The sequence below is a fragment of the Cajanus cajan genome, chromosome 11 (genome assembly GCF_000230855.2).
Source record: "Cajanus cajan strain Asha chromosome 11, NIPB_CcT2T_4, whole genome shotgun sequence".
Taxonomy (NCBI): domain Eukaryota; kingdom Viridiplantae; phylum Streptophyta; class Magnoliopsida; order Fabales; family Fabaceae; genus Cajanus; species Cajanus cajan.
The window spans coordinates 30,871,830-30,889,475 of NC_138527.1; the positions used below are offsets into that span (position 1 = coordinate 30,871,830).

A 17,646-nucleotide genomic window follows, 5' to 3' on the forward strand; every position below is an offset into this window, starting at 1 on the left:
CTTAAAACATATGATACTCAATTTGAATATCAAAGCAACAAAAAAAAAAAAAAAAAATATATATATATATATATATAAGTAAAAGCCAAAATAATGCTCTATATGAATTATTTGGAGTTAAAATCACAAGTGATGGAATCTTGTATAAGTAAAACTTTAATCAAATTGGAAACATCTATAATCCGACAAAATTAATCTTAACAATTTTTTTACAACATCTTTAAATTAAAACCTTAATGAAAATTAGACATATATCACTTAATTTAATACTTGTCTATATGTTTCATTTTAATTTGAAAATGAATTTAGGGCATCTCCAATGCAAGCAACTCATTTGAGTTGCTTCATGCATTAAAAAATAAAAAAAATGGTCTCTAGTGTGCCATGTCAGCTTTAAGCAACTCAAACACAAATTTACTCCAATGGTAAGAAACTTTAAGAAATTTAACTTTTAGAATTTTTTTTCTAATCATTTATGAACCAAATTTAAATTTTTATTAAAAAGGATAATTGCACTACGATGAAAGAAAATAAATTATGAAAAAAAATACACAATAAGTAGATATTAAAAATAAAATAAAGTAATAGTAAATACATAAACATTATACGAAATTAATTTTCATCATTATTATTTTCAAAACGTTCTCAAATATGTTCAATAAAATCTGCTTGAAATCTGGTAAGGAACGGTTGCTTGAGGAAGCAACTCTCTCTCTTCTTCAAGCAGCTAATGTTGCCACGTCAGAATCCTCCAATAGCAAGAAACCGGGACTTGAGTTGCTTCATGGGACAAGCAACTCCCATTGGAGTTGCTCTTAGATTGTCCTATTTTATTCAAACAAGATTATTTTTCATGAAAAATATATCTAATCAATAAAAATAGCTAATTTTATAATTAATTTTAAACATAATTGATATTGGGATCTAATTAAATTAAATGAAATAATTTTCAAACCATTTAACTGGTAAATAAATTAATAATGCAAATGCCATAATGTCAAGCACATGCAGTGGCTAGTGGAGGGTCCCAACATGTCACGTCATCCACTTGTGTGAAAATTTTAGAGTTGACACACTCCCGTGGTCACTCGCCTTATCAGATTCCACCTGCCATTATTATTACTCTCAATTATTATTGCCACCTTCAATTCTCTCCATTCATTTGTTGCCACTATTAATAACTTCTCTCATCTTCAGAACCTTTTGTCAGTGAATCTAACTAGATTCAGAAATTCCAATAACATTAAGAACTTAACATGTCACTTCAGGATGATATTTTAGAGAATTTGTTGGAATTGTTTGTATTTGGAATAGCTGTAAAATGGCAATTGAAACAGTGATCAAACAGAAGTTCTGTCACGCTCCACTAGGCAGAGTTTTTCCTTGTTTAGAATCATAACATTGAGATTTTTTTTTTTTTTTTTGTCCCTGGAGTATCCAGGATCGATAGCGGTGATTAATCTCTTCGTTATGAGAAAGACACTTCAAAAGTTGGGATAACTGGCCTCAAGATTTAACACAGCTATATACATAAGGCAAGATTCGAACTACTGACCTTGCTTAAACGTGGATCAATCCCTACCGCTGAATTACACGCTGATTTTCATAACATTGAGATGGTACCCACATAAGAAAGTACAAAGTAAATTTATCTAACGGTGTTCGTACTTCTAGAGGAAAAACTCAATGCCGGTCAAAACTTTTCGGTGAAACAAGAGAAAAGAGAGAAAGTATCAATACAATATATCATATATTTTATGGCAGAGAACTTCTGCTTGACATTAAACATGATCTCACCAGAAGAAAAAGCGTGCCAAAATTTGTTGATCTTACCCTCAAATATGGCCAGAGTGACCTACAATTTGGCAAAACTGATCGAACAGTTAACATTCTATTGACCAGCTTCTCCTTATAAGGATCATACTGTTTAAAAGAAATTATTAATTATACTTCCTGTACTGGATTTCACCCTCCCCTTTCTAATTAAAGCTGGATTGGGGATGCATTACTCATAATCTGTGATTCTATATACTTAGTACTTGTGGATATAGCCCATGGAACTGATTCGAGGCCGAATATAGTGATGATCATAGAGAGATTGACCATAATCCACAGGCTTGATAACTACAGTTTCCTGCTTCCCATCCTGCTCTTGCACTGCTCCAAATAATATCTCATTGGTTTGCTCATGGCTTTGTTCATAGTAAGTGTGAGGAATTGATGAATGGTGCTGATGGCGATGATGATGTTTTAACTGTTGTTGTTGTTGTTGCTGATGTTTTAGTTGTTGCTGTTGCTGCTGAAGATCTCCCTCCCATCCGTTGTATAATGCTCGACTTTGCCATAGTTGTTGCATTTTTTCTGCATCCTTGTACATGAAAGGGTATGTTTTTCGTGGTGTCGGGGTTCTTAGGTCGATAGAAGGGGGCTCGTCTTCATCTGGAATCACAAAACTTTCTTGCACAGGCCAAGAATTTACTTGCTTTTGAGGCTGCTGGAACAGTGGTTGGCTTTGAAATTCATAGATCTGTGGTTTTCTTCTTAAACCAGGAAATACCCCTCCCACTATTTCCACTACTGATGCCCCAGTATTGGCAAGAAGCTTCCCAATGGACCCAAAGAAACTTTCTTCTTGCTTATCAGATTCATCTTCGGATGGAATTAAAGGAGACCTAACAGACTTTAAGGGCTTCTGATATGGACTTGGTGAAACGGCAGACATTGTTGGACCCTCAGCCTACAAAAGCAAGAGATGAATGAATGACTTAAGTTTTCTAAAATATTCATAATTTCAGGTAACTTTTATGAACCTTGGATGCAGCTTTAGAGAACAAAGCACGAGTTTAAATTCAGTGGCTTTAGTATATTCATTATGCTGAGGTAAAATAATTGATAATTTGAAAACTATAGCATAACATAAAATGATAGTTTTCCTTGTCATGCAGCTACCTGTGGAAGTAATAAATTTTTTATACTGAAAGTTTGATAACAGTTGTATTTCCCAAAATAATTCCAGATATGTTGCATCTACATTAATTGAAGTTCTATCAATGGATAATCATATTTATTTATGACCGATTACATTATAATGTCTATATCTAATTTGCTATAATGCATCAGAAGGCAGAAGGCAATATAGGCACGCACATCTTGAGATGCTGCAATTGTACCAAGTCTACGCTGTAATAATGCAAGCATATAGCCAAAGAAGCCAGCCCCAACAAGCATTGCAATTCCTACAAATTGACAACAATCAATCTTAATTTTCAATTAAAAGATTTTCTAAAGAAGGACTTATGGATTGATTTAGTTTACCGAGTGGAAATCCATTTTCGTATTGATAAGCACAATCATCAAAGTGGAGTTGGATTTCCCTGATGGCTTGGTTCCCCCTGTCTATGACAAGTAGAGAACAACTACTTCCGACATAAACCACATCAAAATCATTAGAAAATTTAGCTTCTTCACTTGGACCATCAACATGCCCCCCTCCACGGCTCCATTTTCCACCAGCAATTGTTGTTACCCCTAAAAATAGAAACCTTAACTCGATAAAAAGCTCCCACCAATGATTCAAATGTGAGAAGTAGAACAGGGGCCTCATGGGGGAGAGGACATATGAGTGTTCAGTGTATAACACAATGCTTGCCTGAATCACTAATCTTCCTAATTGCCATATTCATTATATCTGCAACATAGATATTCCCCCGGTTATCAACTGTTATCCCCTTCGGGTGATTCATCCTAGCCTCCCTAAGCCTTCCATCAACATGTCCAGAATATCCTTCAGCGGATCCTGCCACCAGCTTCGGTCTGCTATCTGCAAAATTGCAATGCACATGCTATTTTTGAAGTAAACAAAATATACACATTCAAACATATGGATTAAAGTGTGGCAGAGAAATTACATTAAAAAGGGAAGTCCCACAATCAAACACAAGTTCAAAATGCATTACAGTAACCTTATAAAAGCATGAAGCATCTTCATAAATCTCACAAGCAAAAACTAGAGTGACATGTTATCATGCTTATTAGCAAACAACGCATTGATTCAATCATTGTGATTCCGCAATACAAAAAGGAGTTGAGCAAGGGGAATGTAGAATTAGAAATAACAGCTGCCATCAATAACAGAAAAACTACACAAAAGAAGCAATACTACACAAAAAAACAAAAGAACAGAAAAACTCCTAGTACGACTGGTCTAAACAAAAAACATTGCAATTTGACTCATGCAAGAAGGAATACTAAGCTGAATGTTGTGGTGTGATTTAGGAAGCAAAACGTCACAAAGTAGAGTAGCTCATAATCTCCAAAGTAAGAGCATGTCCAATGTCAAGAAAACCTTAGTCCATGGTGACACAGTGAAGAGATGAAAAAGTCTAACAACCTAGTCAAGCTGATTTCACAAAACTAAATAACAAACATATTCAACATAAAAAATGAGTGAGATCACAAACTTAATCCACCATGCAACCAAATGGAAACACTTACACAAAGAAAGCGATGAGGAAATCCTATAAATGTTACTATTCACAGAATCCAGAATGAGAAGCTCCCCATTAGACAACACCTCAACCGCGTGAGGCTCAATTCCAAGCTTGCTTCCATCAAACACGGTCTCCACAGTGTAGCCACTCTCGAACTTCATCATCGACTTCGCACCAATCGCTGCACCACTCCAACCCCACATAACCAAAACTCTCAAAATTCAAAAAAAAAAATGAAAAAAAAAATACTAAAAATACAAGAACATTGGATACCCGTTTTGGTGGGTGCTTTGAGCGACCAAACCCATTTGGTGAATGCGGGGACGACATTTGAGAGAAACCCAGTTACGATCTCTGCAAAAAGGAGCAAACTGTGAGTCGAATGAACGAAAGTGAAGCGAAAGCAGAACATGGGTCACAGTGCTCACTGGCGGGTAGAGTAGTGGAAGGTGCAGCTGAGGCATTGGAAAGTAGAAGAAGCGAAAGGGTGAGAGCGAAATGGAGGTTTGGCATTGTAGTGAAATGCGAGTCCTGGGAGAGGAGGAGAATCCTAAATCATGGAGAAGGTGAAAGAGTGTAGAGTGTGGTGTGAACAGAGAGTGAATGGGAAAAGCAAAAGAGACAAGAAAAGGAAGAGGGAGAAGTGGACCATAGCAAAGCAAGAAGCGTTATATGGAAAGAATCATAAACCGCCATTATTGTAATGTAATGTCTACATTCATTTCTTACGATTCGTGGTAAGGTTTGGGCTAGTGCTTGCGATCTTGTTTTTGAATACCACCCAAACGTTCATTTAATCAACGAAGATAATTGTATATATGTAATTTTTATGTTCATCATCTTAAATAATATGAAATGAAACTTTACTTTCATTCCAACAATATCAATTTCACATTATGGTTAAATATTGAAGGTATGAATTTTCAGTTTTCACGATGATATTGTGTTTTTTCAATGGTACTTCATATTATTTAATGCATTAATTCATCGAGTGTGTGTTTCTTGTTGGTCTATTAAATGATTTGTTTCCATGTATTTTGAAATTACTAAAATCATTATTGTTTTTTTATTCACATGGAGTCATGTAGATTGAAAAGCTAGTTAGTACGACTTGCATGAAATAATTGTAAGATAATTATGTCTCGTGTGGGAAATATGTAATATATAAAGGGACTAATAATTAAATAATTAAATAATTAAATAATTAAAGACTAAATCATAAATGAGTTTAATGGAACATTTTCATAATTATTATTTGATGGAAATAAAAAATTTTAGGGATTATAAATATTTACTAATGTGAGACAATGTCCACATTTCTGGCAGAAAGTATTCTCTCAAACCCTAGTCATCACGAAAGATAGAGAGAGTAAAGGGAATGAAATATTGGTTCTCTTCAAGAAGATCAAAGCACTCTAAGGATCAAAAGAATTTTCTATTATGGAGAAAGGTACACACTTTCTTATTATTATGTAAGTATCATGAATTTCAAAAATCCTTTAATTTTCTATAATTGATGTATTAGAAAATCATAGAACTTACAATAACATCTTTTGAAAAAACAATATTTAGTAATGAAAATATTAAATGGTTTGATTATCTTATTTCATGTTTAAAATAGTTTATAATATTTTTAAAAATCTTTAATTTAAACTGATCCATGTTTGCTATATTTAAATGGCACAAAGAATAATAATATATATCGATAAGTGACAACATATTTCTTGAATTGTAGAAAAGCATGAATTTAGTATGCTATACATATGACAGGTTTTTTGAGTAAAATTTGTCGCTATAAGCCTATAATAGCAATTTGTAATTTTAACATTTCAAAATATATAATGGACCCCCACTTCCCCTGCCCACCCACAAGAAAAAAACAGAGATCACGATGCCCTCACAAATAGTCATTCTTTTTTCGTATAATTTATAAGAAATTGTATTATTATAGCAACCATTTTTTTCATAAATGAATTGTTTTGTGGTCCAAAGCAGCATGCAGCAACGAATGAACTAGAGGTTTCATCTCTGTCCATCATTATTTCTTCATCTGTTTTTAGCCTTGACTAGTAGTAGTGATGAATTAAAAATCTCAACACAAGAGCAAGGAATGATTAGTATCATGATGAATTTGTAGAATCAAAGTTCACCAAAATTTCACTCCATCGGTGCAGTCAGCAATACAACTTAATTAATCAATTAATGCGCATTGTCACAGATCTAGTTATCATAATCCATGATCATGATGGCTTTCAAGACCAATAGCTGGCAATTTTGTCATGCCACGTGATGAGACTGTTGTCTAGCTTGCATTGCTAGCTATTGCCTTCTAGTGATGCATGAATTCACTGAGATCAGATGCAACATTTTATATATAGTACTGAAAGTGCAATACAAATGTGCCAAAATACTTCTGTACATATATTTTGATTACATATTTTATGCAAAGGTTAATTGCTGCAGTGACTATCTTCTCCAAAGAGTCCAAGGGCTGGTAATTTTGCTAGTGTATTTACAAGTGTCAGTAAGTAATAATTAACATTAATTCATCATTAAGAAACATGCAAGTACTTTGGTAAGTATATTTTAGAATATATCCTTACTCTTCAACCTATCATGGTCTACAATGTACATGAAATTCATTTTTATTTTAATAAATAATTTGTTGTGAATTTTTCACTAAATTACAAAAGTGTTTATACTGCTAAGAGGTCTGTTCATCCAAAATCATCAGAGTTTCATGCTTGTGCTTTAGTTTGTCTCATTGTGTGGTGTCCTTTTGTGGTGAATATTCTGAATTCCGAAGGAACTCTGTTACACTTTTTGTGATTCCCCATGCTCCGCTTGGATTTCAACAGTGAAGTGATGGACATGGCATAGGTTTATTGTAACGGCAAACACCTAGGAATAATAATATACTACAATATATACTGATATATATGACAATTTATATTATACTACTTATAATTTTCACAAGAGATAATTAATGTGGTTGAAAGAATGAAAGTTTATATAAATAAGATAATATTATTAAGATTTATAGATAATTATTGTTTTTGTAATTCATCACTTACTATTTCATTTCTAATCTTTTATAACATTTCAAAAATAATTTTTGTTATTAACTTCACTAAAAAAATGTTACATGATTAATGAAATACATATTATATATTATATATTATTCGTTATATTTCACTTCACAAATATCATCTGGGTAATTGATTTTAAATTTTTTTTAAATGAAAATTTAAAATTGTCACTTCATCCTATTTTTCACATACATTCTCTTTGAATTGCGAAATATTCCATCCTGATTGTCGTTGATGATAAAGTTGGATCACTGACTTTCTTTATTCGATGAGATGTCATATTCATTGATGCAGTGGTAATCACAATAAGTGACAGTGATCTCGATGTCTTGAGCCAATCAACATAATTATTTTTAGTCTTAAAGGAGGCGACATTTGTGGCAACACCAACATAATAGTGGGCACTCGGGTGGCGCATGAGTTCATGTACAATAAGAAAGTATTAAAATGTGATGTCGAACTCTTTCATAGTGAAGTTATAATCAGTATCAACTTCACAAAGATGATTTTCATTGAGGATGACTCGATGTCATTGACAAGATGATGAATTGTAAGAAGTTGCTAGTCCTCAAGAAAATTGGAGTTAGGATTAGTAAATTTAAAGTTTGCAATATCAGATTCGGATCAAAAAAGAGAAAAATGATCGCGAGAGTAAAGATATAATAAAGTGCATTTTAAAATTTTATAAAAAACATTAAATTTAAATTATGTATTTGTCACACATAATTTTTATTTTTTTAATGAAAACCGACAATAAAATCTATTTTTAAAATGTTATAAATAAAAAAATTGGAACGAAACAGTAAAAAAATTTCAAGAATTAAAAGTGTGAAAAGCATTAAATTAGTGGACGAAAATTATATTTAAAAATATATTTAAACTTATTAGTAATATATTTGAAAGTAGAGTGTTGGAACACAGCTAATTCTTGCCTAGCTACCACAGACCAAACAAGTGAAAATTCTCTGCCTGCCACCCACACACAGGCCATATAGAGGTTGGTAAATGGTAACCATCACTCATCACGTAACGCAACCGACCTTAATTTATGTTATTCTTTCAAAACAAAACAAAAAATCTCCCAAAACCCCACCTATGTGTACTACCAAAACAATTCCCCAAAATAAAGAGGAAAAAAAAATAGAGGAATTGCACTCCATTGCAATATTTTGTTGTTTTCATTTTCCACCCTCATTGCAGGGTGTCCCTTGTTCAATGCTAACAGCTATGGGGTCCACAATTCATGCACAATGACTAATAAAAATTCAGAAAAATTGATGTTACTTTAGTCACAAGAAGAACAGTGATAGTACTAAATATTAATTTTACAACACTTCTCCGTACAAAAATGAGAAATAAAAAGAGAAGAGATACTAGAAAAGTATGAGGTAAGATAAATTCAAAATAATATAAAAATAATTGTAAAAACATATCATCATTTATTCAAGAAGAATAGTCATCTGCTAATGTTTTGGTTGATCACATATTTAGTAGAATTTTTTTGGTCAATCATATTTTTAAAAAAATTTGAAATCTTGTTTAAAAGATTGAACCAGTTCTACTTGAACCAACAATATGAAGTTGAAAAACAGCATTTGTTGTTAAGACCATCCAAATTCTAATGCATTTCATTAAATATTTTAAATTTGTTATATTATTATATTTCCTTTTCATTAATTTTCTTTTGTTTCTTTTAAGCATTCTAGAGAAATTTAGCTTCCATAAGACATGCAAAGAATAAAAGCAAGGTCCCACTCTGTCACTAGGAAAGAATCATGGCACTATTGCCTTGTTTGGTTCCCGACCCAATTTTTGCTCTAAAAAAATGGGAAATTGGAATTGGGCTAAATACTGAGCCTTTGGATAATTGGACTATATGAAGCACCAAGGCCTTTTTAGGCTTCTGAGTTCTGTTCTGACCAATTATTATTAACACTGCAAGGAAAGCAAAATCAATGATGGACACAAGACTATGCTTTATATGCTCTCAAACATGTCTTCATCACAAATATCACAAACTCTACTTGAGTACCATAACGGAATCTGGAAAAGAATCTTTTAAGCCACCATGCCCTGCACAGAGTCTTTGATAAGTCCAATTCATCTCATGAGTTTTGCATCAATATATTCAAAGATGTGCTAATACCACATTCTCTGTCACATTTTTCTAAGAACACTTTCTGAGAAGTTGAAAAGCAGAGGAAGATAATATAATATTGTGATTATAATTGCACAAATACTTTTTTTTCTTTAACTTTTTTGTTCATCTTCTTGCTTTATATATTGTGCCATCCTATTCACCCAAGACTTGCCTCCATCAACAATATTCAAGCTAGCTGCCATGTCTATCTTTAACTTTAACACAGCATTATTCATTTTTTATTTATTTATTATGAGATAACATTATTCAATATTCATACTACAAGTGTAATGACATGCCAAGTGCTCCACGGATTCTGTCTCTGCATAACAAAGGTGCATCAATCACCAACATTTGCTCATTTTGATATAACAAGAAGTTCTGTCTATTCTGCAACATTGTCACAAGTACTATGCAAACTGCTTTTAAAATTGAGAAGAAAAAAAAATTATATTTTTTGTCAATTTAATTTAATTTAGCTTGATCTTTTAGTTTTTCAAATTATTTTCGTTAATATTTTATTTTTTATTCAATTTATTTTTTTAATTACATTTTAACTTGGAAGATATACTAGAGGTTTAATTCGTTGGAGACTGAAAAACATTATAAGCATTCATCACAAAGCTTACTCATATGGTAACCAAAATCCAATTTCCCCTCTTATCTCCCTTAATATATAATATGCTATAACAGTATACATTTTTGTTTGAATATAATTCAATTACTAGTTTTTATATATAATAAGCTTATTAACTTTATAATAATTACTTTAAAATTTATATCAAATATCTCTTCTTTTATATTCTAAAAATTTATGAGAAATTCTAATATTTATTCAATAAATTTATATAATAATTTGTATGATATTATTTTTACATATATCATTTTAGTCATATTAATTATATTTATTATTGATAAAAAAAATAGACTCACAAAAAATTACAAATTGTTGTACATCTGTCATTATTTATGTTGAAAATGCATGTCTTTTTATTTTAGTATTATTATAGACGTAATGTTTTCTGGACTTTATAAATGATTAATTTCATTCCTAAAATTTAATTAATTAATTTTAATGGATCTCAAATTTCAACCATATTTTTTTTAATCCAAAGACTTGAATTTGAATTTTTATTAAATAAGTGCATGTTTCATAGTGATATTGGTTAATAGTGCTTGTTTATTGAACTCTTTTCCTTCTTCCAACAAGTCTGGATTAAACATTTCGTACTGAACCCAACAGGAAAAATCTAATCTCAGAAAACAAATAATTGAATTAAAAATGCCCTGCCTTCAACTTAATTGGTTTTAAAAAAAGAAAAAAGAAATAGTTGCTAGAATTATGTTCTTGCAATTGGGTCATCGCAATTGCTAGTTTCATGACTAGTTGTATTGTACAAGTGATAATGGTAGTCTTTTGGATTCGAAGACTCAAGTTTTTGAGTAAGACAATTATTCGAATAATAGTAGTGCAAATACACACTTGGTGTATAGTTAAAGCATAAGATAATATCGAAGATTTGAAGAACATTCGCATATTTTTGGACACAAGCAACAAATAATACGAAGACAATATTGTAAGAATTAAAGTACCCCTTAACTTTTTTACTGTTTATGGTCCGAATGAAAAGAAACCAAATGGGCTTCAGATCGAAATATGGCCCGTTGTTCCTTTTCTATTTTCCATTGTTTTTTAAGTACGTATTATTTATGGAACAAAAAAAGAAATATTCTTTTTTTCTTTGTAATATTGCCTTTAATTGATCTTTGTACCTAGTCAAAATTGGGTAATAAAAAGTTGATGATCCTTTTCCTCCGCACAAAAACTTTTATTCAGACGGAAATCCAGATTCCACAAACTTCTCCATTGGTGGACATGTGCTCACAAGACTCCAAACTTGCATTACTATTTACTACACTTTTACTTTAAAAAGTCAGGTGGCGAATTATACTTATTAATTACAAAACTAACGATTAAAACTATAATTAGATGAGTATATTAAATTATGAAATTAATAGTTTTTTTTAATGCGATTGTAACTCCTTAATTTACTTTCTAAAGAGAATCTATATTTTTTTTGTTGGAAAAACTTGGATATAATTTGTGTTGTTTTACAATAAGAATTTAAATTTTATCTCAATAATTCACATTTAGAGGAATTTTTTATTATGTAAATTAACGAGACAAATTTAATTATAATTAAAAAGAAACCATCACATTTAAGAAAAACCCATTAGGAAAATGTCTACTACTTCCCTAGAAAATTGGAATAGCTAATATAAGTCATCTTAATTGAAAACTTTTCTATTTAGTTCCTCTTTTTATCCTTGTGAATGCTCCAGAAAATACAACTAATTTTTAAACATTATAATAATATGAAATTTTATATTATCAAAATTTGTTAAAATTAAAGCATATTCTTCTGGAGTAATTTAATAATTACTCCTCGGAATTTCTTTAATTTGGTCAGGATCACGGAATACACATTAGATTTAAGCAAGAGATTTCAAACCAGATCGCCATTATGTATAGTGAAGAAAAATAGTGTAACTGTACAAGCTATTGGTGCCCCATGTTCAATGCAAACAACTACATGGTCTACAGTTCTAAGCACAACTACTACTCTAGGTGGCACCAGCAAATATAACAATTAATGTAACCATGTAGTTGTGAAGAATTGTCAGCTCATTCATGAACCGCACTACTGAACACAAAAAACAAATCCTTCCAGAAGCCATGCAAACCGGTTCAGGTGCAAAGAATCATATCTGCAACAGCAAGGTCCCACCATATGTCAGGGCAAGATTAATAACCTAACATTCCCTGATTCACATGCCAAGAATCCTCACAAGCACAAGGAACCCATGTTGCACTGTTCCAACTCAAACTGTGCTCTCAAAAGAAACTTGGAATTGAGGTAGATGCCTAGGCTTTGGCTTAGATGAAGCACCAAGGCCTTGAAGCAACTTCATGACATCAGCAGGATCATCAAGATAATATTTGGCCTTGCTGGGTTTCTGACCAACAGTGCAGGCAAAGATCTCTGGAGTTATTGGCAATGATGGGCATGAAACTGTCCTCAATATGCTCTCAAACATGTCTTCATCAGAAATATCATCTCCCACGCACATCACAAAGTCTGGTGGATTACCACCATTGACCATTGTGGAAAGAACCTTATCAGCTACCAAGCCCTTGTTTAATCCCTGCAGAGAATAAAGGAAGACTTTGATAACTCCCATCAAGCTTATGAGCTTGGCGTGAATATAATATGAATAGAAGGAAGATGACAAGGAGGAAATGAAAGAAAGTACCTGTGGCTTGACCTCAACAATATGCTGGCCCCTGATAACAACTGCAGGTTCATTAGCAAGGACACTTTCTAGATGATTTAACAATTCTTTGGCCTGACAAGAGCCAAAATCAGGGTCCGCATCTTGATGATGCCACACCAAAGCACTTTCTTTAGTTTCAATATTAGATCCATCAGTTGCCTCCGTATACAACTGCATGACAGGTTCCACGATCTTCTTCCAATCAAGATCAGGAGACAAGTTACTGGTTTCCCATTCAGAATCTTTACTCCACCTGCAAGCAGAAAATTAGGAGCCACACTTTTATTTTTTGTTTGAAAGGAAGAAAAAAAAGGGGAATGGGGGAGGATACAAAGTATGGTGCCACCAAATCTTCCTAATACTTAAATACACACCTTAGGAAGTATCCATGTTCGGCTGCAAGTCCAATCATTTTGCATGAAGTAAACCAATCACTTAAAGAATCTTTTCCCCTTCCACTCACTATGAACACAGTATTTTTAGTATCGTTACACATATCATTTAGCACAGATATGACTTCAGGGCCGGGGGATTTGTTAATAGATGATTTTGGTATGATGGTACCATCATAATCAAGAAATATGGCTCTTCTGGAGGTTCTTTTGTATGCTGAAACAATGTGGTCAACAGACAATTTTCTAAAACCAGGAGAAAGAGACACAACTCTAAACCCTAGGCCCAAACCCATTCCCCAGCACCTTTTGGTGTAATGATCTTTGCATGCTCTCTCTAAATCCTGCATAAAGCTGCGTGCCCAATATGCCACATCATGAGAACTAATGTACCGGTAGTGTTTCTCATGCCTCAATTGCTTCTCTGAATCATTCATAGTAACAGCTGAATACAGAGCATCAGCCACAGCATCTATGTTCCATGGATTGACCCTGATTGCTCCGCTTAGAGAAGGAGAACAACCAATGAACTCAGAAACAACAAGCATGCTTGTACGGGGAGAATCACTTTTTCTAGTCAAAGCTTTATCCATCTGTGTAGTTCCTTGTCTACAGACAATATATTTGTATGGGACTAAGTTCATACCATCCCTCACAGCATTGACAATGCAACATTCTGCTACAGCATAATAAGCACTCTTCTCAAAACGAGGAACAGGACGGTCAATGAGAATAACTGGTCGATACTGGTTTGAGCCATAAGTATCATTAATTCTCCGGGCAATTAAATATGTTTCCTTCTTTGCTTCCTGAACATCCTTGCCTGAACTCCTAGCAGGATTCACAATCTGTACTAGCACAACTTTGCCCTGCAAATCAGGATTCTGTTGCAGCAGCTGCTCAACAGCTAGAAGCTTCAGACTGATGCCCTTAAAGATATCCATGTCATCAATACCAATAATCACCTTCCTACCCTTGAACTCTTCCTGAATCTCTTTCAATTTAGCTGATGTAGATTGAAGATTTAATACCGATTGAAGCCTACCCATATGAATGCCTACAGGCAAAATTTTGATAAATATAGTACGGCCAAAGTAATCAAGTCCTATATGTCCTCGTTTAGATTCATAGTCAAGACCAAGCATTCTTTTGCAACAAGAGAGGAAGTGACGAGCATAATCAAATGTATGGAAACCAATTAAATCAGAATTCAACAATCCTCTCAGAATTTCATCCCTTACCGGCAAGGTTCGGTAAATTTCAGATGATGGGAAAGGACTGTGAAGAAAGAATCCAAGTTTAACTCGATTATACCGCTTCCTCAGAAATGTTGGCAAAACCATCAAGTGATAGTCATGAACCCAAACAAAATCATCATCAGGATTGATTATTTCCATAACCTTGTCTGCAAATATTTTGTTTGCAGAAACATAAGCCTGCCAAAGCATGCGGTCAAACCGATCACCATGATCAGGGAACATAGGTAGCATGTAATGAAAGAGAGGCCAAAGCTGCTGTTTGCAAAAGCCAAGATAGAACTTTTTCTGGAGATCATGGGGTAGAAAGGTGGGAATGCAATTAAAGTCCTCCAGTAATTTCTGAGCAACTTCTTCCTGCTCATGGGCATCTATTTCAACCTTGAGGGATCCCACATAGATCACCTCAGTGTCAGAAGAAAAACCATCTTTTAATTGTAACAAAATTGAATCCTCATCCAAACTGAAACACCATTTACCAGTTTCTATATCTCTTTTAGCCTGCAATGGCAACATGTTTGCCACAATGATTTTCCGCTCCCGATATCCAGAAGAGCTAACATCCGAATCCCCATCATATCTACCACAAACGTCCAGGTCAGAAATAACTCCAGGAACTGTCATAATCCTTGGAATAGTTCTTGGGGTGTGAGGAATATCCAGTAAACCTCCAGCCAAGTCTAGTAGATTAGCATATGATCTTGAAGCCATGAATGATCCAAGGGGACCTCTCCTTTAGTGCCCTTTTATCTATCAATTCAAACAAATAAAAAATAGTTAAGAAATTAATTATTAGAAGAAAAACGTGTTCCAACCCACAGTAACTAGTATCCTACAAAATATTAACAGAAAATTGTGCAGATATTATCCACTGCTATTCTCACTTGTGATTCTTTCCAGGCACACTTGGCAGCTTGGTTTTTAGAATTTATAAAGGCACTTGAACAAATTCCTTGAAAAATAGCAATTAGCAAAACATTTTTTTTTTCCTTTTATTTTCTTTTGTATTAAAAAATAGTAAACCATTCATTAATGGTATAGTGTTCCTATAAAACACAGAATAAGATAATCTCCACAGAACTATGATGATCAAGGTAATTCTGATTGTGGACTACTGACTAGTAAACATCAGAAGGTGTCTGACAATAATTCAGCTACAAATGCTAACTCTGATAGATCTTATGAATAAACAGTTTGGGTAAAATTAAAAGGGTCATTAAGGATTGCTGAAACAAAACAAAATTGTCCCACAAGCAATTGGCGAACTCTAGCAAACATTTTCTTAACTCTAGGCTCTCCAAACCACACCCAAAGAAAACTAAAACCAAACGGGCAAATAACAACATTTACTTGCAAACCCTGGAATGTAAGGCTGAAAACAAAAGTTAACCATGGAAAACATTAATTACGTATATGATATATCTTTTTCACCACGTAAAGAAACATCCTGACTTCACTTTCTACCAAAAGGGAACATCATCGGCACAAGAGTCAAACTAGCTACACAGATATAATTATAAACATAATTGTAACACCTCAAAACTATTGACACTAGAAATCAGAAAACAATTGTTGGACTCTAAATTAAGAATTCTGAAACGGCAAGTTCGGAGAGAAGACAATGATAAATTGGCTTCAAACAGAAAATTTCAATTCTGTTAATAACCCCTCTCTTCTGTTTGAATGTACATCTCGTATCATGAATCATATAGATCCACTTTCCATAGCCATGCCTTCACATTTAATACATAACAACAGTAAAAGCAATAACACAAATTCTATCCCCCACAGGATGCTAACGCAGTTGCATACGCACCCATCTCCAGATAATTGAATCCAAATTTGAAGCGACAAAGCTGGTACAATTATGAACAAGTAATATGCAAGAACTGTTCGGAAATTTGAGATTCCAAAGTTACAGAAGACCCGAAAATGAAAATAACTGGGAAGCCCTTGATTCTGAATATGGAAATTCGATAACTACAATCAGATAATAATACACATGGGTCCAAAAAATGAAACCAAAACACATTGGTTGAGTTTAGATTCTGTTTAGCCGAAAGATGAATGCTTTACTATGTAGGGGACAATAGCATGCCCTAAAATAGAAACAAAAAGACAAATCCAAACGGAAGCCACACACATAGCACCCCTCGTGGAAAAAATCGTATGATGCACAAGAAACTCGAACCAAGTCAAAATAAAAATTAAAAAAAAAAATACAAATCACCCGAACAAGTTCCAAAAATAAATATAAACAAAAATAAACAAAAATAAGCTCATCATCATAGAAGAAAATAAATACACTCCATCAAATGACCATAAGTTAATAAACATATTATTATTAACAAAATCCAAAAATAAAAAATAAAAAAATACTACATAGATAAACAAATAAAAATATTTAAAACGCGAACGATCAAGAACAAATAGGTGTTTAAAGGAAGGAAAGTGGAAGTGTTAAGAGTTCAGAAAATTTATAAAAAAAAAAAAAAAAATCAATTAAAATTAGAAACCTAGAAAAAAGAAGAAGAAGAAGAAGCAGCGAAAGATGGATGACCTTGAAACTATGAAGAGGAGTTGAAGTAGCGGAAGAAGGAGTGATCTGAGAAAAGGAAATGGATTAGATTAGAGTCTGCGTTGAAACCAAGTTAGAGAGAGAAACCAAGTTTTTGTTTGGTTTGGAGAGCCAAGAAAAACCACATTGCAAACAACTAATACTATTTTATGCCACACCTCACTGTACAACTACAACTTCAGTGGATACAATTTTTCCTTTTTTATTTTTTATTTTTATTTTTAGTGAGATAAAATTTTCATTTTAAATAATTTATATTTAACCACAAAGATTAGCTTAATGCTTAAATACGAAGGAATTGGGATGTTGAATTCAATTATTTTAAAATAAGATTATTATTTTCAAGTTTAAATAGATTAAAAATT

The 17,646-nt window shown here is 33.0% G+C and overlaps 2 protein-coding genes across 3 annotated transcripts; both read right to left on the reverse strand.

Moving 5' to 3' along the window:
• Nucleotides 1-1,731: 1,731 nt before the first annotated feature.
• LOC109801164 (uncharacterized) lies at nucleotides 1,732-5,277 on the reverse strand. The gene is made up of 7 exons (XM_020362170.3): nucleotides 4,919-5,277; nucleotides 4,764-4,844; nucleotides 4,495-4,671; nucleotides 3,650-3,820; nucleotides 3,316-3,528; nucleotides 3,148-3,236; nucleotides 1,732-2,737 (listed from the first exon to the last, which is right to left on the reverse strand). Exons 1-7 carry the CDS (start codon nucleotides 5,001-5,003, stop codon nucleotides 2,033-2,035), a joined length of 1,521 nt encoding a protein of 506 aa, XP_020217759.2. The 5' UTR covers nucleotides 5,004-5,277; the 3' UTR covers nucleotides 1,732-2,032.
• Nucleotides 5,278-12,211: 6,934 nt separating this feature from the next.
• LOC109800132 (putative alpha,alpha-trehalose-phosphate synthase [UDP-forming] 9) lies at nucleotides 12,212-17,423 on the reverse strand. Of its 2 annotated transcripts, none has more exons than XM_020360840.3 (4): nucleotides 17,264-17,423; nucleotides 13,430-15,453; nucleotides 13,035-13,308; nucleotides 12,212-12,926 (listed from the first exon to the last, which is right to left on the reverse strand). In XM_020360840.3, the coding sequence occupies exons 2-4, from the start codon at nucleotides 15,412-15,414 to the stop codon at nucleotides 12,603-12,605; spliced, it is 2,583 nt and encodes an 860-aa protein (XP_020216429.1). In that variant the 5' UTR covers nucleotides 15,415-15,453; nucleotides 17,264-17,423; the 3' UTR covers nucleotides 12,212-12,602. The 2 variants fall into 2 exon arrangements, with proteins under 2 accessions (XP_020216429.1, XP_020216430.1); XM_020360841.3 differs by lacking the exon at nucleotides 17,264-17,423 and adding an exon at nucleotides 16,520-16,935.
• Nucleotides 17,424-17,646: the final 223 nt, after the last annotated feature.